Source organism: Monodon monoceros, unplaced genomic scaffold, assembly GCF_005190385.1.
Source record: "Monodon monoceros isolate NGI ecotype Baffin Bay Population unplaced genomic scaffold, NGI_Narwhal_1 Super_Scaffold_5, whole genome shotgun sequence".
NCBI lineage: Eukaryota > Metazoa > Chordata > Mammalia > Artiodactyla > Monodontidae > Monodon > Monodon monoceros.
Window position 1 is genome coordinate 31,448,941 of NW_021703782.1, and position 21,187 is coordinate 31,470,127.

Genomic DNA, 21,187 nt, shown 5'->3' on the forward strand with positions numbered 1-21,187 from the left:
ATTAAAGCCAATAAAATCACATAAGTGAGCAAGCTCTGAATAATGGCACAAAAAGTCTTTTAATATATATTATTAATAGATTTTTCTAAATTAGATCCTGTACAAATTGTCCTTGGCCATTCTGTGTCTCTGGTGGCAGCTTGTCCCTGGCCATTTAGCTGGGAACAGAGGGGAAGGGGAACAATGGAGTAGGGGTGGGGAGGGACCCAGACCACAGCTCTGTGTGGTCTATGCAGGGAAGAAACTGTTCCCTGTAGACACACAGGCTGCATTGAAGGCATCCAAAGAGCATCAGGAAAATCGGATCTAGAAAAAGACAACCTTTGTTAACACAGACGTAAACTAGTTTCCAGAGTTTAATCTTTGTAAAGTGATTCAAAAATCTATAGGTAAAATAGTTATTATTCTAAAAGCTAAATCCATGAATGCTTGCTTTATACAAGGCATTGTTTAAGCACCTACTGTGTCACTACTGTGAATAAGGATCTGAGGTAGCTCACACTTAATCGTGACCCAGGTTACTTTGCTAATAAGTAGTGAAGCCCATGTCTGTTTAATATCAGAACAACAAGAATATCTGCCAGTGGCTTTCAGTTTCTTGATCTAATTATTACAAATTCCCCCCAAAACGTCATTCCTTCTCTTAGAAACTAAAGTAAGAAAAGCTCATCATAGCAGGATTTTTTTTTTTAAGTCAAGTTTCCTATGAAATAGACTCAAGCTTATCCAGAACAAATTAGAGTAAGAGACTGTAGATGGGGAAGTTGCCTGTTAAAAACGTTGTTTAGTTCAAGAGGAGTTTCCAGTATTTTGATGACATTTCAGAGGGGGAAAAGGAGGCAGAAAGGAGACTGATCTGAAAGCTACTAATACTGCTGGGGCCAATGTTAACCCGTGACCACTCCTCCCCACCACCACCCCCAGGTCCTGCCCATCATGGTTTTCTTCAGCACTGTGATGTCCATGTTGTACTACCTTGGATTGATGGAGTGGATCATTAAAAAGGTACCAGGACTAGAAGGCAGTGGGTGACCGGTGTAGAGCTGATTATCGCAGGGACAAATTCTTGAATGCCTTTTATCTGGGTTTTTCCAAAGTACCTTTCCCTTTGTACCAAGATCCACACCCACCTCAAGTTATTAGATTTAAACCCAAAAATCCTACATGGGTCCACAGAGGGAATTTTATCTCCAGGACTTCTAATAGGGCTGTGACTTGCAACACACTGAGCATCTTCATGAAGCAGTTATTCCGTTAGCCAAAGAATTGACTCCAAGCGATGGGGACCTGATTGTCCCTTCATCTTGGCTATCTGCCCAAGGCTTACACAGTCACTGCTTATCCTCAGGTGATAACGAAAGTGGACCCTCCTGGTCTAGGAGTTGCTAGAGAATCAAAGAAGAAGGGGAAGCTGATCTTTTCTCCTGAGGGATTTTTGTAAGCACACAAATTTTTTTTTTTAGGTCTGAAAAGTTAACCTCAGTTCTGCTGCCCCAGCAGCTGTCAGTCATACATTATGTTAGATCACAAAACTCAGAAATTTGTAAGCTAGTTTGAATGTACATGAGAGCAAGGCAGTGTATACAGGGCTTGGGAACAGACACAGCCCTCTTTTGATCTCTGTAAAGAAATAAAATTTATTTATTTTAAAAAAGAAAAAGAGAGAGAGAGCCAGAATACCAGGAGAATTAAAAGTTTCAGCAAGAGCACCAGGGCGCATAGTTTTCTAATTGTCAGTTTAAACATTCAGCATTCCTGTGTCCACATCGAAGCAGGAAGGAAGGAGAGAGGATGCAACAGGAAGTCCCCATTCTGAGGTGGGCACCACAGTCCCTGGTTGGAAGGACCACTACAAATTGGGACCATCAACCATGTTTGTTTGAGAGTTAAGTAGAAAAGGCCAAACCTCAACTACATCCCATTACTTATTAGCTAGGCAAACTTTGACAGAACAGCTAAACTGTTCTGTGCCTTGGTTTCCTCTTCTGTAAAATGGGCCTAATTATAGGACCTCCCTCAAAGGCTTATTGTGAGGATTAAATGCATTACTTAGAACAATGGCTTAAAACAGTGCCTGGAATGCTGTGAAGACTGCCATGACTGTTAGCAATTATTACAACTTATTACTTGTACGCAATAGACATTCAAAAAACTTTACTTGTATGAAATAGACATTTCAATAGACATTGTATAGTGTTCAAAGTATATACAATGACTCAGACTTACCACTCAAATAGGATTTGATCAGACTGCACTATGGACTATATAAGGTATACTCAAGTTTAGTACAATTGTTGAAGGCCTCAGTATTTTCCTCCAGTTTAAAGATTTTTATCCCTACTTTGAAGTTCTGTGTATACAAATAGCTCTTTACTGACTTTATCCTTTTTTGCCTTTTAGGTTGGATGGGTAATGCTAGTGACTATGGGAACATCTCCTGTTGAATCTGTAGTTGCTTCTGGCAATATATTTGTTGGACAGGTAACTTGTAATATCAAAAAACAAAACACTTGCTAAAATGGATACTCTTTCCAGAAAGAGAAATAAAAAAAATATGACGGTGTTATTTCTTTTAGTGTAGGGGGAAGGGTGTCAAGATAATGAACCCTCAATATTGACAATGTCCAGATTCCAAGGAGAGAGAAAGAGAGAGAGAGAGAGAGAGAGCGCCCTTCTAAGAGTATCAATGCACTAGTGTGGAATTTGGGTCCTTGAAAATTTATGGAGAGGAAGAAAGATTGAATCATTTTATCAAAGCATAAGGCTTCTCATGTATAGATTCTCAATAAGTCCTTTCTGAATTAACTGAATTGTTGAGGTTTCTGGCCCACCCATCAGAGGCTAGCAGCTCATCTACTCAAATGGAGTTCACCATTTATCTTGAAGCTGCAAACATGTAACAGACAGCCTCACACTCTGTAGTATAATGCTTGTGGCAACGAAAGAGACCAAAAAGGCTTTCCACCAACACCGTGCAGCCATATAAATACTTAAGCTCATTCTCAACTTATCTGAGCAGTCTCTTTGCTAAGTCTGAAGAAAAATGCTGATGAGCAAAAGTATTTTCACCTTCCTTATCCATCACGTGGATAAATGCTCTTTTTTAAAAAAATATTTATTTATTTACTTATTTATTTGGTTGCACCGGGTCTTAGTTGCTGCAGGAGGCCTCCTTAGTTGCGGCTCACCAGCTCCTTAGTTGTGACACATGGGCTCCTTAGTTGTGGCATGCAAACTCTTAGTTGCAGCACTCATGTGGGATCTAGTTCCCTGACCAAGGATTGAGCCTGGGCCCCCTGCATTGGGAGGGTGGAGTCTTATCCACTGCGCCACCAGGGAAGTCCCGATAGATGCTCTTTTGCCCGAAGTCCATTTAAGCAAAGAAGTATGTTGCCAAGTTCTGTCCCTCAAAATGGCAGCATTCCTAAGGGGTAGATAAGTAAGAAATGGTAATAATCATCCTCAACATTCAGGATATATGGCTTCAGGCAGAATGGAATCACACACCAAGGAAACCAAGTGTGAATACTTGCTAGCACGGCTGTGCAAAGAAATTGAACTCGAAGCAAAAATCAAGTCACCCAGAAAAACACATGGTTCCAGATCAGTAGACTTATACAACTGCTCCAGGCAGGCTGAGCCTTCTGATTGGTAAGCCCAGCTTACTAGCCTGGAGCAAAGTCTTTAGAGTGGGGCCCATACTTCTTTGCCCAGGAGTTGAAATTGTTATAATTATAGTCATAAAATCTCTCAGGACTAATTAGGGCACCATCTTGAGTTGATTACTCCTACCTGCAGGGTAAGAGGGCTCATGTACTGAGTTTCTATTTGGTCCATAAATTGAAGCTCAACACACTCAATCTCATAGCACAATTAGAAATAATGAGGGGAAAATTGTAAAATTGCACACATGCTTCTGTGGTGCTCAATCTGATACTTAATATGCTAAAAGTACAGCTATTATTTATGGAGAGCCCATGCTGCAGGCCACCTGCCCTCCTTAATGGGACTCAAGCCTTTACAACTACACTCTAATTGATTCCTTTCCATGCAAGGGGAAGAGGGGGGTCTCTGATTCTCAATTAGGAATGGGCCTGTGGGCACCGGTATATGTTATTGCTGGTATTTTTTCATACTTGTGTCTTGTTTCCCTATAGTATCAGCAAAGAGGTTTAGGGTCTGTTGAGATGAAGCTGGAAGATAGGAAGTCACAGAGGTTTGGGAATCACAGTTCCCAAGGCCAGGCCACTGGGCGGTTACTTGGCCCATGGTGCTCCAACCTTAGAAAAGAGTACTAAGCCATCACAGTCCAATCCTAGGCTAGGTGAGAGCCTTATGTGAATTGGCCTTGCAAACTTCACACGTGACTCTGTATGCGCACTGCCCTGGAGTCCAAAAGACCCAGACAATGATGGTGTGGGTTCTCAAACATGAGCACGCATCGGAACCACCAGGAAGCCTTGTTAAAACACCACTGCTGGATCCAGCCCCAGAGTTTCTGATTCAGGAAATTTGAGAATTTGCATGTCAAACAAGTTCCTGAGTCAAGCTGATAGAGTTGATCTGAAGTCCACTCTTAGAAATACTGCTGTAGAGAATGGAATTTTGAGTAAATTAGCATGTCCTCGTAAGGGAACGTTTAATCTGATCACTTTTTGTTTCCAGACAGAGTCTCCACTGCTGGTCCGACCATATTTACCGTGCGTCACCAAGTCTGAACTCCACGCAGTCATGACCGCTGGGTTCTCTACTATTGCTGGAAGTGTCTTAGGCGCATACATTTCTTTTGGGGTAAGAATGTTTGGGGATTAATTTATAAAACCTCTTCTTTGTTTGCTATTGTCATTTCTGCTTTTTCCTTTACTATTGCTGCCAGATAAGGAGGGCAAAAGAGTGTTCTTTTTGCTGTCTAGTTGGTCACAGTTTCTTTGACATTTGAATGGAGTGACCCCAAGGAGCTTTGGTGTTTCACTCTCATATCTCTGCCACCTAAATGTGAACTATATCCACCCATGGCAGAATGAAATCATATTATGAGGATAATTTGGCTGAAGATTTGAATAAGTAAAAAAAAAAAAAAAAAAAACAACCTATTACTGACACTAAAGGCCATCTAGTTCAGTGGTCAGCAAACTATGGCCCATGGGCCAAATTTAGATCACTTCCTTTTTTTGTAACTAAAGTAAACTAAAGTTTGATTGGAAACCAGCTATCCTGTTCATTATCTAAGCAGCTTATATGATACAGACTTGAGTAGTTGTGGCCCTAAAAGCCAAAACTATTCACCCTCTACAGAAAACATTTTCTGACTCCTGGCTTACAGCACTGATTCTCAAAACTTACTTCACGTTAGAATCACCTGGGAGCTTTTAAAAGCCCTAATGCCCAGGCCCCTCCCCCAGAGTAATTCAACAGAATCTCTTGGGACGAGACGCAGGCATCAGTGTTCCCTTTCAATCCTCAGGTTTCAATGTATAGCCCAGTTTGAAAGCAGTGGGTCTATGCGATGGCGCTGAAGAACGTTATGGTAACTGGTGCACATGCCCTGAGCACAGGGCTTATTTACAACCCCTGGTGGAGAAATGGAATAACACAGCAGCTGTGTGGTCCAGGTGATGAGGAATTCTTACAAGATAGGCAAGTTTCATTACAGGACTTCATCTGAGCCTCACAGAGCGAATCAGTAGGAAGAGGGAAGAAAAAAAGGGTGAAGGAGACCTCAGGAATACCAGTTTGACTGACTCTCCAGATGGGTTGCTGTAGGAATTCTACATACAAAACTGTGCTGTGTGGAATGGGAGTGGGGAGGCAGGTGCAGATTCTATAATTCTGAAAATACAGGGAAGAGAATCCAGAAACAAGATAAGGATGTGGGAAGGGAAGGGGGAAGAGTTTAAGTAGACCTGCAGAGAGGAAAACAAATCGCTTACAGATTAAAGGGACTCTGGATAAACACATATTATGTAGGGGCACAAAGGACATCAGGAAAGCAAAAGGAAAATGGAGAGGGGTGTACCCATGCCTGCACCCCAGATACCCACCATCTAAACTGATGATGTAATGAAATAGCTTTAGGGACTATATGAACATTCAGAGGAACAACAGAGAGGTAGAGTTATCTTCCTTGAAAATTTCTACAACACAGGATTAATTAATTCTCTTCTGAAATGCTCAGATTGTGGTTTTGTGCTTCTCCCCGAGGATGTGGTCAACTGGTATAACTTCCTCCCTCCTCTCAAGGTGATACCCAGCGTGTGGCTCTTCCAAGCCTCCAAAGAAACATTGATTTCTGGCACGTAATCAATGCCTGCCTTGTAAGGCATTTGAGCCATTCATTCAGAACACAACAGAAAAGCTAAACCTAAGTTGGTCTTCTTTCTCCTGAAATCACAGGTTTCGTCCTCTCACTTGTTAACTGCTTCAGTTATGTCTGCACCTGCGGCATTGGCTATTTCTAAACTTTTTTGGCCTGAGACAGAAACACCTAAAATAACCCTCAAGAATGCCATGAAAGTGGAAAATGGGTAAGTGGGACACATTCACCTAGTTATTAGTTATTGACTATACAAGCTGGAGGTTGGTGGGAGGGGAGGTTTGCTCCAGTCCAAAGTGCAGCAAGAATTTGATCATCAGAGAACACAGTGAATTTAATTTCCCATGACTATGTAGACTTCACCCAAAGTATCTTGTTTCAGTACTCAAGGAGATCTTTTCTAAATATCAATACCTAAATGTCAATACATTTCCTTGACTGTTCAGTGTAGATATTTCATTTAATTAACTTTTTTAGATTGAAGTATAGTTGATTTTCAATATTATATTAGTTTTAGGTGAAGAGATATTTAATTTTAAATATAGCATAGGGTTCATTGGGCCATGATTTAAGACTGTTAGAAAGCCATAGGATCACTGTTTCTGGAAGTTTCTTATATAATAGGGAAGAAAAGTGTGGTATCGGTATTCCTTTTTATTAAAATTTATTTATTTATATATTTATTAAAATATTTCTTTCTTTATTTGGCTGCATTAAGTCTTAGTTACGATGTGAGAGCTCTTCATTACAGCAGGCCAGCTTCTCTCTAGTTGTGGTGTGTGGGCTCAGTAGTTGAGGCACACAGGCTCTCTAGTTGTGGCACACAGTCTCTCTAGTTGTGATGCGTGGGCTCTAGAGCCCGCAAGCTTAGTTGTCCCACGGCATGCGGGATCTTAGTTCCCCGACCAGAGATCGAACCCACGTCCCCTGCATTGGAAGGCGGATTCTTAACCATTGGACCACCAGGGAAGTCCCGATATAGGTATTTCTAACCCCTCTTAGGTTCATTTACTTTTTGCCCTGTTCAAAAGAAAGAGAAGAGGGTGGAAAAAACTAAGGGATTTAGGGTATTCAAAAGTATGTCATTAAGTAACAGAATTCATCAACCAATATGTTTCTGAGATTCATCCCTTGTTTGTATGTAGAGAGAGTCATAACCATGAGTGAAAAAGCAAGTTGCCAAAGAATATATATGGAATATGTGGATTTCACTTATATAGTTAGCAAGTATGTAAACTGACACAATGTATTAGGTAGGGATAAAGAAAATTGAAAAGAAAGGGAATCATAAGCAAATTCCAATGGGCCAAGTACCTCTGATATTAGAGAGAAGAAGATGAGATGAAGTAGGGGGTGCTCAAAGCTGATGTGACTCTCCATTTCTTAAACGAGGTGGTGGATACACAGGCCTTCCTTGAATTGCTAGTTCTTTTACTGTGAATATTTTATAAATATTCTCTGGAAGCTACTTTTAATTAAATATCATTGTTAAAACCTGTAATATTTTTATCCCAATTTTTTATTATAAACGCCTCCAAATTAAAAGAGTAGTATGACATTTAGACACTCATATGCCCATCACCTACACTCAACAATTATAAATCCCATCATAATTTCACGGAATTCAGGTATTTCAGCCAGGACATGGGTCTGAGAGTTTGTCTCTCCATTTGAATGAGCTCTGATTATGCCATTTCTACACCTGTGATGTCCATCCACTGATAATCCCTTGGTAATTCTGGAATTGCTATTTTTTGATAAAGTGATTCAAAGAATCTCCTAGAAGCCGCAGCACAGGGAGCATCCTCATCCATTCCCCTGGTGGCAAACATCGCTGTGAATCTGATTGCCTTCCTGGCCCTGTTGTCTTTTGTGAATTCAGCCCTGTCCTGGTTTGGAAACATGTTTGACTACCCACAACTGAGTTTCGAGGTATGATTCTATCATGCTTTTCCTCCTTTTTGTTTCTGCCAATCTTTGTTTAAAAATAAAATAGGTTTGTGAACAGCCTTGCCTAACGTGTATAGTGCACTCTTATACAATGTACAAACTTATCATGAATCCCACTCTTCCCACACCCCTTTTGCTGTCTCCTATCACCCTCCTTACCCCAACACAGAACCATTCTGTCCTGACCCCGTTCCCCAAAATCCAGGTTACTTCAAATGACCCAATTTCAACCTTGACTCCTAATGGATATAGACAGGCTAGAGAATGCACAGGGATCTCTGTGCCTAAAAGACACACAGAGGGGGCGGGAACAATCTGGTCATGAGCGTGAGGCCGAAGAACCAGAAGCAAATCACTACTCTAATAAAGTATCCATTTTTGGTTTTTGTAGGTAATATGCTCCTACATCTTCATGCCCTTTTCCTTCATGATGGGAGTGGACTGGCAAGACAGCTTTATGGTTGCCAAACTCATAGGTTATAAGACATTCTTCAATGAATTTGTGGCTTATCAGAAACTCTCAGAATTGATCCATTTAAGGCAAGAGAGTGGACCCAAATTTGTGGATGGTGTGCAGCAATATATGTCGGTGAGTAAATTTTTCCCCCCAATATACTTCTTTGTCACACACATACATTCATCAAATAGCTGCTGGTGCCTCTGTGTGTCAGGCACCATGCCAGGCATTTGGGGTACATCAGAAGGAAACAGGCCCCAAATCTCTGACATCATAACGTACATAGTGACTCATAATTGTCAGTTGTGTTGAGTTAATCACAGTGTCTGTGCGCACGCACGTGCGCGTGTGTGTGTGTACAGAAAGAAACGCAGCTAATCCTTACCACTGTGATCATTTACCTCTGAGCACTATCAATACAAACCCAGAGTCATATGAGCTGGGACTGGAATCAATCAACAGATATTTATGGAATGTCTTCTGTGAGCACTGTGCTATGTACGGAGGCCACGGTGTTGAATGAGTGATAAGGCCTCTGCTCTCATGCGGCTCATAGTCTAATGACCAGGAAGGACTCTTCCTTCCTATTTAAGAAATTTTTCGAACTCTGAGAAACTGCCTAAGTGCCGCATAGCACCTGGATATCGAAAGAAACAGTGAGACACAGTAACTACTCTCCAAGCGAATGAGGGAAGAGAAAAAGCTCAGGGCCTTTCAGACAAGCACCCTATAATTATGTCAGGATTTCTGGTCCATAGCGTGCAAGGAGATGCTTATGTCTGCTTGGCCTTGAATGGGATGAGGGAACTTGGAGGAGGCCATTATTTAAGCCATATTTGCAGCTGAGTCTCTAACTTCTACTTTCCAGAACAGAATTGTCACACGTGGAAACTCTTAGGGAAATGGTGAACATTTCCGACCACCACCATGACTCATTAGAACAATCCATTTGGAATGAATGTCCTGGGCAGGTATTTGGCTTTAAAAGGAACAGGGAGGGAAAGCATGCTGCCCAAGGTTCTAACTGAGACTGCCTGCCTCTGACCACCACCACCATCTCACCCAGCCTCCCAAACACCAAACATGCAAATTTTCCTCCCACCTGTCACACAAATACCACAGCAAACTCCAGGAGAGTACTGATTTGTATTTTACGGTCAGCGGCATTTTGACCCACACATCTGATATGAACAAGAACTCTAGGACAGTAGGTCTCCTGCGTCTCAAATGTTCATTCTTCAACTGACCACGCAATGGAGCTTGGCCAAATGTCCTCATTGTTTGGAGGCCACCACAAACTAGCTTGCTTCTCTGCCAAAAGTAAAGAATAGGCTAAATTAAGTGAAATGTTTTCCATCCCCAACTGGCAGTTGCCTGGAGAACGTAGTTTTGCTAAAAGGAAGCTCTCAGTTCTGGTTGTGCTAAGCAGGTTTGTCAACAGGTTATTAAGAGGACAGAAATAGAACAGTAGAGCTGATTTAGGTTGGGAGTGAGCCCAACCAGAGGCAGACCCACAGAAGATATTTGGAGATATGAGCTCAATGGCTTCTGCTATTGTTGAGTCACAAAGGGGAAAACATTTTGTTTTTCCCAATTTGTTATTTCCAATCAACCAAATGGGGATGAGTTCCTACAATTTCTGTTTACCAACCAACAAGTGGTGGGAGTGTCCCACCATCTACTGGAAAAAGTACCACGTGACTAAAACATTTGATCTGGGTCCATGAGGCAAAAACCCAGTGTAATCCATTGCATTATGCCCACTGACGACCTCCATCTAAGCGGTCAGAATGTGTAGGTACAGATGGCCAACAGGCACATGGAAAGATGCTCAACATCACTAATTATTAGAGAAATGCAAATCAAAACTATGAGGTATCACCTCACACCAGTCAGAATGGCCATCATTAAAAAGTCTACAAATAATAAATACTGGAGAGGCTGTGTAGAAAGGGTAACCCTCCTACACTGTTGGTGGGAATGTACATTAGTGCAGCCACTATGGAAAACAGTATGGAGGTTCCTCAAAAAACTAAAAATAGAGTTTCCACATGATCCAGCAATCCCACTCCTGGGCATATATCTGGACAAAACTATAATATGAAAAGATACATGCACCCCAGTGTTCATAGCAGCACTATTTACAATAGCCAAGACATGGATGCAACCTAAATATCCATCGACAGATGAATGGATAAAGAAGGTATGGTCGGTATACATAATGTAATACTACTCAGCCATAAAAAAGAATGAAATGATGCCATTTGCAGTGACATGGGTAGACCTAGAGATTATCATACTAAGTGAAGTAAGTCAGAAAGAGAAAGACAAATACCATATGATATCACTTATATCTAAGTGGAATCTAAAATATGACACAGATGAACTTATTTACGAAATAGAAACAGACTCACAGACAGAAAACAAACTTATGGTTACCAACAGGGAAAGGAGGAGGGGGAAGGGATAAATTAGGAGTTTGGAATTAGCAGATACAAACCACTATATATAAAATTGATAAACAACAAGGTCCTACTGTACAGCACAGGGAACTATATTTAATACCCTGTAATAAACCATAATGGAAAAGAATATATATATGTGTGTGTGTGTGTGTGTATATGTATATATAAATATATATATATATAAAACTGAATCACTTTGCTGTACAGCAGAAACTAACACAATGTTGTAAATCAACTATACTTCAATTAAAAGAATAAGAGAAATGTGTAGGTAGCACGTTGTCCCCAGAATGAGCTCTTTATCACTCCACCATTTTCTCCTTCTTAAATATAATACTTTGCATGTTTGTTTGTTTACACATAAAACATACCATGGTACAGAATTCAAAAGGTACAAGAGATGTGGAGGGAAAAGGAAGTCATCCTCCCTATTTCTTTGCCATTCACCTCCTCTCCCTGTTCCACATTATGCTCACTGTTGTTAGTGTTGCGCTTTGCTCTTGGTAACATATCTTGGATGCCACGCCATATCAATGCCTGTGACACAGTATGAGCACATCATAACTTATTTTAACCAGTCCCTTGTTGATGAACACAGTTACCAATTTTTTGCTATTAGAAGTAATGCTGCAATGACTGTCCTTGTGGCACCTTTGCTCCTGTGCAAGGAGAGCTGGAAGATGTATTATGGATGGATTAGATTCCACTTAGATATAAGTGATATCATATGGTATTTGTCTTTCCATCACATAATCCTGCACATTTATGGGCAAAGGCAAAGTGGAATCATCCCAGCCTCCTTTTCCTCTTATCATAAAACCCTACATGGCCACGTCCGTGTATCCCTTTCCCACAGATCCCCAGAAGGAGAAAGAGGAATCTCAAGCACTTTATGCCATCTCCCTCCTCACGGTCTCTTAACAAGCTTGCCTATTTTTGAAGCCAACTGAACTAAATGAAAAGCACTAGACAGAGCAGGGGACAAAGATGATGAGCTTTTCCAGAAACAGCGGACTGCTCAAATACTTGAAATATTTTTTTCCTGCCCACTATATGCACACTGATTGAGAATATCAACAAAGGAGTTCTCAGAAATTATGAAAGAAAAGAGGAGCCTTATAATCAACAAAAAACTTACCATGAAAAAAAAAAACTTAACCATGAGCACTTGAGTCTTGAATGTGAGCTTTTAAAAATCCAGTTAGTGAAAGAAAAAAGAAAAGGTTTGTTCTTTGAACCAAATCATAGATTTTCCTCAGGATTTTGGAAAAGAAAATTATTGCCTCGGTTGTATGGGTGCCTTTGCCAGATTGGCTGTGCCTCTGGTGAACAACTGAGCCTATTGAATCTTCCAAGCCTCCCATAATCAGCCCCTCAACCTGAGGAAGATTGTCTGGCCTGAGCAGCACCTCTTGCCTATTGGAATAGAGAAGGAGGGTCATGCTCACGCTTCCAAGAATTCACCTGCCATCTTCTTACTGCCCTGTGAAAGGACTATTCACTCTCCCACTACCTAACATTCCTATGGTCTGGTCAGAGCTGAGGAACAAAGAAAGGCAAGCACACACCACAGTCAGCTGAAAGGAGCCCCTCTGGTATCTGTGAGCTTCGTTTTTACTAAGGTAATTCCTTTTCACTGAAGTATAATTTGCATACAAAAAAGGCCTATTTTTGGTGTACGTATGTTTTGATAAATCTGTCACCTGTGTAACCATGACCACAAACAATCAAGATACCACACATTTCCACCACACCTAGAAAACTTCCCTCATGGCCAGTTGTCAACAACACCCCATCCCACCCCAACCCAGTCCCAGGAAACCAGTGATCTTTCTCTTACTATAGATCACTTTTGCTTGTTCTAGAATTTCATATAAATGGACTCACTTAGGATTCATGTTGTTGCATGTATTAGTTTTTTCCTTCCTACTGCAGAGTAGTATCCTTTTTTAATGCATATCCACACCTTATTTTTCCATTCGCCAATTGAATGGCATTTGAGTTGTTTCCAGCTTGGGGCTATTGTGAATAAAGCTGTTATAAATATTCACGTACAGTCTTCTTGAAGACACATGTTTTTATTTCTCCTGGGAACATTCCTAGGAGTGGCGTTACTGGGTCATACAGGCTGTTATGTTAATTTGATAAGAAACTGCCAAGTATGTTTGTATTTTACAAACAGGCCGTGTCAGTTTACATTCCCACCAACAATGTACAAGAGTTCCAATTGCTCAACATCCTTGCCAACACTGGGTGTTGTCCTTCTTTTTTAGCCATTTTAGTGGATGTGTAGTGAGCTCATTGTTTTAATTTAATTTGCATTTTCCTGGTGATTAATGACGTCAAACATCTTCTCATGTGCTTATTTTGGCCATTTGCATATCTTTTGTGAAATCTCTTTATGTTTTTTATTGGGTGCTTGTCTTCTTAATGAGTTATAACAGTTCTTTATACATTCTGAATAAGTCCTTTGTCAAATAAATGTAATGTGAGTATTTTCTGGGACCAGTTTTGTATTGTCAGCAGCTAGTACTGTGCCTGACACAATATAGCAAGTGGTCAGGTCATACTGAATATTAGAGTTATCATCGAGCAGAAAATAGCATTTGTAGAGGCCAACAGTACCAACTCCAAGGACTTCATGGAGAGTCTCTGAATCCACACAGCCCCTTTCCCTCCCTGAAAATTCAAGGGGAGGACTTCCCTGGTGGCGCAGTGGTTAAGAATCTGCCTGCCAATGCAGGGAACACGGGTTCAATCCCTGGTCCAGCAAGATCCCACATGCCGCAGAGCAACTAAGCCCGTGCACCACAACTACTGAGCCTGCGTGCCACAACTACTGAAGCCCGTGCACCTAGAGCCCATGCTCCAAGACAAGAGAAGCCACTGCAATGAGAAGCCCACGCACCGCAACGAAGAGTAGCCCCCACTTGCTACAACTAGAGAAAGCCCACAGGCAGCAACGAAGACCCCTCACAGCCAAAAAAAAAAAAAAAAAAAAATTCAAGGGGAGATGGAAAAAAGAGACCAGAAAGCAACAGGTGTTTGACACCATACACTGTACATTTATTTGTCAATATTGATTCCATAGTCGGAATAGGAAGCCCAGTTAGGATATCAGATATACTCAGCTGGGTCACATAATGTATACATCTGTGTGTTTATGCTTATTTCTAGATTCGTGCTGAGACAATTGCCACTTATGCTCTCTGTGGCTTTGCCAATTTTGGTTCCCTAGGAATAGTGATCGGCGGACTCAGTAAGTGAAAAGAATATTCTCCAACAACAGATATGATATAAACATTCTTCCAATCTCCATGTTGCTCTGTAACATTATTTGTGTCCGAAAAAAAGAGCCCTGCAACAGCAATAAATTCTTTTGGGTCTATTTTTTATCCCTGCTCTGCAATGTAGTTTTTCCCATGTCTATTCAAGCTAATGTCGGGAAAAATCTGCTCAAATGTACAGGTGTTACTCCACTCAAAGATGACAAATAGATTACACTTTGTCTGCCAATTCCAATAGATTTATAATGACCAGCTAGAGAAGGATTCTGAGGGCCAGTGGAAATTCAATGGGAAAATGCCGTGATTAATTAATTCTATGCCACCACGGGCAAAGAAGGAGATGGTGACAGAGGAGTTGCAGATACTTGGAATCCTTCCTTGAAACCCATTTGCCTTGTCATGCCCTCATGAACATACTGTGAGTTCTCCTACACCAGAGAAACTTCTCTGGACGTGGAGCTCATCACTAAGCTCTTGAATCTTGAATTCTCCAGCTCAGTTTAAAAAAAGAAAAGTCAACGGACCTGAGACTCCAGCCCCAGAACAATTCTCAAAGGCTGGGAGTTTGGAATTCTAATCAATAGGCTCAACATTAATCTGCCATGCTTGCTTCCACATTTCCCAGCATCCATAGCTCCTTCCAGAAAGCATGACATCGCCGCAGGAGCAGTGAGAGCTCTGATTGCGGGGACCGTCGCCTGCTTCATGACAGCCTGCATCGCAGGTACTGCATTGCATCCTCTGTGTCTGGTCTCCCTGTGCTCAGAGGATGGCAGCTTTGGGGGGACGGTGCCTCTGCAGAGAGCTGAGAGGCACAGCTGCCATTAAGCAGATTGTGAAGTGAAAAGTGTGGAGCATGGTGGAGAAGCCAACAATAGAAGGAGAGTTCAGTGACTTCATTAATTAAATAAACAGAACTCTGTTCCACTTCCAGGTATGCTTACCAGCACTCCTGTGGACAGCAACTGTCATCACATTTTGGAGAATGCCTTCAACTCCAGCTCGGTTAGAAACACAACCGATGTAGTATCTTGTTGCCAGAGTCTATTGAACAGGTATTGTATTCTTGATGATAACTTCTTTATATCCATCATTAATAATAAAAATAGACCGAAAGACCCCAACCACTTATTTTTGTAACTTCATAACTCTTAATATAAGAACTTGTCTGGCAGTTCTAACCACCTTTCATCTTGACTAACTAAGACTAGAAACCATAGCACTAACCAGCGCTGCTCAAACATTTTAATATGCCCCCAGCTGTGTATTAGGTGCTTTGTATGAATTAGCTCACTTAAACCTTGCAGCCGCTGTATAAGTTAGGCACTACTGCTTTTTTAAGCATTAGATAAAATCTGGGTTTGGGGAGGCAACGTCACTTACCCAAGCAAAATGAGTGCAAGCAGATCAAGATAGAAAGACCCAAGAAAATTTGGGTCTTTCTGCCCATAGAGCCCATGCCCTAGTAGTTACTAGGTACTGCCTCCCTTTCAAGGGTATCAAGCAGTGCAGGCTTCCCTGACAACATGATGATGGTGACGCTACAATGGATGAGGGGCCATCAGTGACCCATGCCAGCCACCCCCATTCTGTACAGTCTCTATCTTCAGAAGCAGTATCACCACTCCATCTGCCCTTCTTAATGTGCACGTGTTTTTATAAGGATTGCTTCTATCCTTTATTCTTTTACTCTAGAGGAAATAAGGTGAGTCTTTCAGGCCAAACAGGATTTAAGAGTCAAAACTACTTCTCTGGTGCCTCTGTCCTTAACCCACCCTAACTGGAATGTGAGGCAGGATATCAGCTTCTCGCCCTATGCAATCTCTAATATGTCATCTTCTGTTCATCTACTGTTTCTGTTTTCTAAGGTTCAACTAACTGTTTTATTCTACTTTTCACCAGCACTGTTGTCAACGGTCCCGGTGAGGTCATCCCAGCAGGAAACCATAGCCTATATTCTTTGAAACACTGCTGCAATTTGTTGAATCCACCAACACTAAACTGCAGGTGGATTCCTTTTTGAGTTCAGCCACTTCTCCAACAGAAAAAATGTGAAAAAAGAAAAAATGTGAAAAAGGTTTTGGAATACCTTGAGTAATTTATTTGTGTTTTCATTCTTGTTCATGCACAAGAGTAATTTTTTAAAATCCATGTGTAAATAGTTGACTTGTGTTTGTGTGTGTGTGTGTGTGGTGATGGTGGTGATGATGAAGTAGGGACCTAAATGCCCAAAGGACTCTTTATCTCCGAAGTACAATATACTAGGATATTTCTTATTATTGATCATTTGTATCATATTTTTCTTGGAACTTACTGTGCCCTTTCAGTATTTAGACTTTATTTTAGAAATAAAATTGCATTAAATCTTTAAAAAATCTAGTGTATATTTTATACTTAGAGCTTATCTTGAGAAGCTAAATTTTCATTGGCAAGACAATCTGTAATTAGATCTCATAAAATTTACAACTGAAAAATAAATTTACATACCCAGGTTGTTCCAGATAATACCTAAAAGTTTTCCAATAACTGAAATTAGTATCAGTTTTTAAATTTTAGTTCCTCAGTTCCATATATGAAATAGCTCCATATTTCAAATATTCATGATTAACATAATGGGCAATGAAATTTTACAGGATGATTTCCTACATGAATTGAAGTGTGTGTGTATATTTGGTATTAATATATGTTGCCAGACTGCTTCTTAGAGAAATACGTTGTCCTAATTTTCATCTGCTTTGCAATATAAATTTTCTGATGTGTTTTATTCATCTACTTCTGTGAGTATGTGTGATATTTCCTTTTAAGTATTTAAAAGGTATATATGTTAAGTATTTAAAAAGTATATATATTCACATAAGTTGCATGCTGATTTCTTTTTTAATGCTGTTTCTTTCTTTTGTTTTGTTTTTTTTTTTTGCGGTATGCGGGCCTCTCACCGCTGTGGCCTCTCCCATTGCGGAGCACAGGCTCCGGGCGCGCAGGCTCAGCGGCCATGGCTCACGGGCCCAGCCGCTCCGCGGCATGTGGGATCCTCCCGGACCGGGGCACGAACCCGCATCCCCTGCATCGGCAGGCGGGCTCCCAACCACTGCGCCACCAGGGAAGCCCTGTTGTTTCTTTTTTAATGTTTGAGGGAGGGAGATACTATTCCTGAGCCATATTATGGGAAAGGATAGTAAGGGTAGGATCAGGCAAATCAGCTGGTAAGCACTTGAGGCTCGTTGCCTCCAGAAACCTTATCAATCCCCTGTGAACATTGTGAGTGGCTCTGGGCTGGCTGGAAGTTTCCCTTTTCCCAGTGAAGCCAGTCGATGGAGAGTTTTGGTGGACGGTGATGTCTTCACTCTTCTTTGGCAGACATAGAAGCTGGAGGGCTCTTTGTTCCTCACAGTTTATCCTTCACCCAGCCATAGTCTTCTAAGATGTCAAAGATGGAGTGTCTGTGTGTTTCCTCGGTCGTCGCCTGAGGTCACTTAGTGCTGACAGCATGTTGCTGTCAGTCTGTGCACCCTGACCTTGTTTCAAGCCAAGGCTATGAAATCTACTTTGAAGAATTCTGCACTGTCTTGTCTGTCCATGAAATCCGAAGTCCCTAGCCGTCTTTCTGAGTCTATCTTTCACACTGACACAGTTTTCACTAATCTGAAAGCCCTTTTTTATTTTATTTTATTTTTTAAACATCTTTATTGCAGTATAAGTGCTGTACAATGGTGTGTTAACTTCTGCTTTATAACAAAGTGAATCAGCTATACATATACATATGTCCCCATATCTCCTCCCTCTTGCGTCTCCCTCCCCACCCTCCCTATCCCACCCCTCTAGGTGGTCACAAAGCACTGCGGTGATCTCCCTGTGCTATGTGGCTGCTTCCCACTAGCTATCTATTTTACATTTGGTAGTATGTATCAGTCCATGCCACTCTCTCACTTCATCCCAGCTTACCCTTCCCCCTCCCTGTGTCCTCAAGTCCATTCTCTACATCTGCATCTTTATTCCTGTCCTGCCCCTATGTTCTTCAGAACCATTTTTTGAAAGCCCTTTTTTAAATACAGTTATGAGTCCAGTTATGAATGTTTCCTAATTTCAATGAAGATGGAAGTTTGCTTTCCGGCTTTTTATTCTCCTTGTTATTTTCCATTGGCTTGCAAAAGGGGAGGGGGTCAGAAATGGCATTTCTCTCTCCAATCCAGAAGCTATAGTTATAAACAAATTCTCTGACCTTACAGAAGACTTAGGGTCTCAGCCAAAAATAGTTGGAGTCATAGAATATGGACATTTTTCTTTGATTTTTCTTTCCACTGGTAAAATAGAACATCCAAGCAATTAGGTCTGAGTGAGAAGGTCTCTGTAACTACACAGATTACTAACATGCATCATTTTGAAAATGCTCCCACCCTAATTGCTTTCATGTTTCTGTGGTTTAGTTAGGCTGGTAGGCCATTGTGAAGAGCTTAAGATGTGCACCTGCCCAGTGAGGCTGACTTCCAATTACAGAACAATTCCAAAATCAGGCATGCTTATAAAGAAGGTATTGAAGGACACACTGTGCCAGGAAGGATTAAACTACTCTGAATGTACTGGAGCAGGGGCAGCAGAGGCGATCATTCACATTTTAAACAGGAAGGAGCACAGGATTAAAGAAATCCTTGGTACATGTGCACCATATGGGGCTAATGAACCACATGGTCCTAAGAAAAGCTACCTTTTTTACAGCCTGTTACTTAATAAAAGCAACTTTGTTTTAAGCAGAAGCAGGAAGAAAAGTGTACACTTGTCCATTCTTTTTCTGGATCACAAGCTTACGATGATGAATGTGTTTTCCTTTTTATTACAAAGGCAATGTGACTGCCGCTGGATGTAGAGGGAGTTCTTTCTACTCTGGTCTTTAGTAGACTACTTGGCATTTCTATTTCAAGAGACTCTAGAAAGTAAATGATGGATCTGCACCAAGTCAGTTCCTCTACTCACTATGCCTTTTGCAAAATAGGAAGACAGTGACTGATACAAGGGGTACAGCCTATAGCCATGGAATAGAAAAAAGCACTCAAATGACAATCTTGAGATTTAGTCCTCTGGCAACTGAAAACCAAGCACTTTATTTTTTCTTTCTTTCTTCCTTTTTTCTTTTCTTTTCTTTTTTCTTTTTTTTGGCCGCTTCTGGAGTCCTAACCACTGGACCGCCAAGGAATTCCCCAATCACTTTAGTATGAGAAACCAAGATTAGGAAAAAACTGATGTATTACAAGTCATGTTTACATGAAGAATCAGACCTGTATCTTCCATGCACTGGGCATGCTTCCAGTAACACTCATAAAATAAGAGGACAGTAGAATCCTAAGTCACTCAGAAATGCCTCATCTCCTTCCACACTCCCCCCAACCCACTTTAAGTCATGTAAAGCCACCAAATCTATAGATTTCTATAGCTAAAAGGAGAATTAGGGCAATATTCCCTGGTCTAATCTGAGTTCCTTCAACTGCAGAGTACCTACCTCATTTCATAATTGTTAACCCATATGTCTGTCTGACCCACTAGACAGACTACTAATTCCTATGTATCTCCAGTACTAGTGCCTGACATCTAGTAGACATTCAGTAAATGTTTATTCGATGAATGAATGAATGAATATTGCAAAATGACTAACCTTCACATAAGCAAGAATAGTTAACTGGATCACTGTTAAAAACTTTGTAAAAATATCATCCAAAAATGCATACTCAGAATAAAAATTGCAAATGATATGCCAGTGTGTATAATGGAGAAATTGGAAATCTTCCTCCCACCTCAATCTCATTCCCCATAGTTAGCCACAGTGAACCCTGGTATCACTGTTAATTTTTCTCAGTATATAATAAACTATACAGTAAGTTATAACTGTCAAACTGGAGTGAATGAATCTTCTTTCAAGCCCAATGCCAGAATTACTTTCACCTTCTATTTCTTGGCAACATCATGCACATGATTTTGCTTGTCTTACAGCATTAACTGTCCTGAACAATGATTAGCAAATGAAGTTCAAGCAACTAGTCTTCCTGATAATCTCTGCAAGGCCAGTTGGCAATTCAGTAGTGTTATCTACCTTGAAGCTAAATGGAATCATTAAAAGCATCTCAATACCCAACATAAATAGGTGTACTTAAGTAACCAGATTCTTTCTGCTTGTATGAGCAATTGTTCTGCTATCATATTTGGAAAAGCTCTCATAGGAAACAGGAAACCACAAGCTGGTTGCAACTGCTGGCAGGTATGAAATATGATTCAGCAGCTAAGCGTCCATCTCTGGACCTGAACTGTCAGTGTCCAAATCCTGGCCACAGCCACTAGCTCCATTACCTTAGATATTTATGTAACTGCTCTGTGCCTCAGTTTCCCCATCTATAAAGTGCAAACAAACACATCTCCTCCCTCATATTTTTGTGAGAATTAAGTAAGTTATATCATATAAAGCACTTAGAAAAATGCCTCACAGAGAAAGGCTATAAAAGACACTTTTTCTTCATTAAGGTATCATTTATATACAATAAATGTACAGATTTTAAGTGTACATTTTGATGAGTTTTGACAAATACATACATCCATGTGACCATCGCCCCAATCAAGATGGAGCACACTTCCATCATTTCAGAAAGCTCCCCGGTACCCCTCCCCAGTCAATCTCTCCCCCACGCTTCCATACTCCCAGGCAAGCCTGATTGATTTTCTTTCCCCTAGAGAT

General features: G+C 40.9%; 1 protein-coding gene across 1 annotated transcript in view; it reads left to right on the forward strand.

Annotated features, from left to right (window-relative positions):
• SLC28A3 (solute carrier family 28 member 3) overlaps nucleotides 1–16,518 on the forward strand; it is a 57,340-nt gene extending 40,822 nt beyond the window's left edge. Inside the window, exons 9-18 of the mRNA XM_029204031.1 lie at nucleotides 925–1,005; nucleotides 2,401–2,481; nucleotides 4,666–4,791; nucleotides 6,394–6,524; nucleotides 8,077–8,245; nucleotides 8,655–8,852; nucleotides 14,363–14,444; nucleotides 15,098–15,196; nucleotides 15,407–15,527; nucleotides 16,375–16,518. Of these exons, the coding sequence (XP_029059864.1) occupies nucleotides 925–1,005; nucleotides 2,401–2,481; nucleotides 4,666–4,791; nucleotides 6,394–6,524; nucleotides 8,077–8,245; nucleotides 8,655–8,852; nucleotides 14,363–14,444; nucleotides 15,098–15,196; nucleotides 15,407–15,527; nucleotides 16,375–16,495 (1,209 nt within the window). The 3' untranslated portion in view covers nucleotides 16,496–16,518. The remainder of the gene's footprint in view (nucleotides 1–924; nucleotides 1,006–2,400; nucleotides 2,482–4,665; nucleotides 4,792–6,393; nucleotides 6,525–8,076; nucleotides 8,246–8,654; nucleotides 8,853–14,362; nucleotides 14,445–15,097; nucleotides 15,197–15,406; nucleotides 15,528–16,374) is intronic.
• The last annotated feature ends 4,669 nt before the right edge of the window (nucleotides 16,519–21,187 follow it).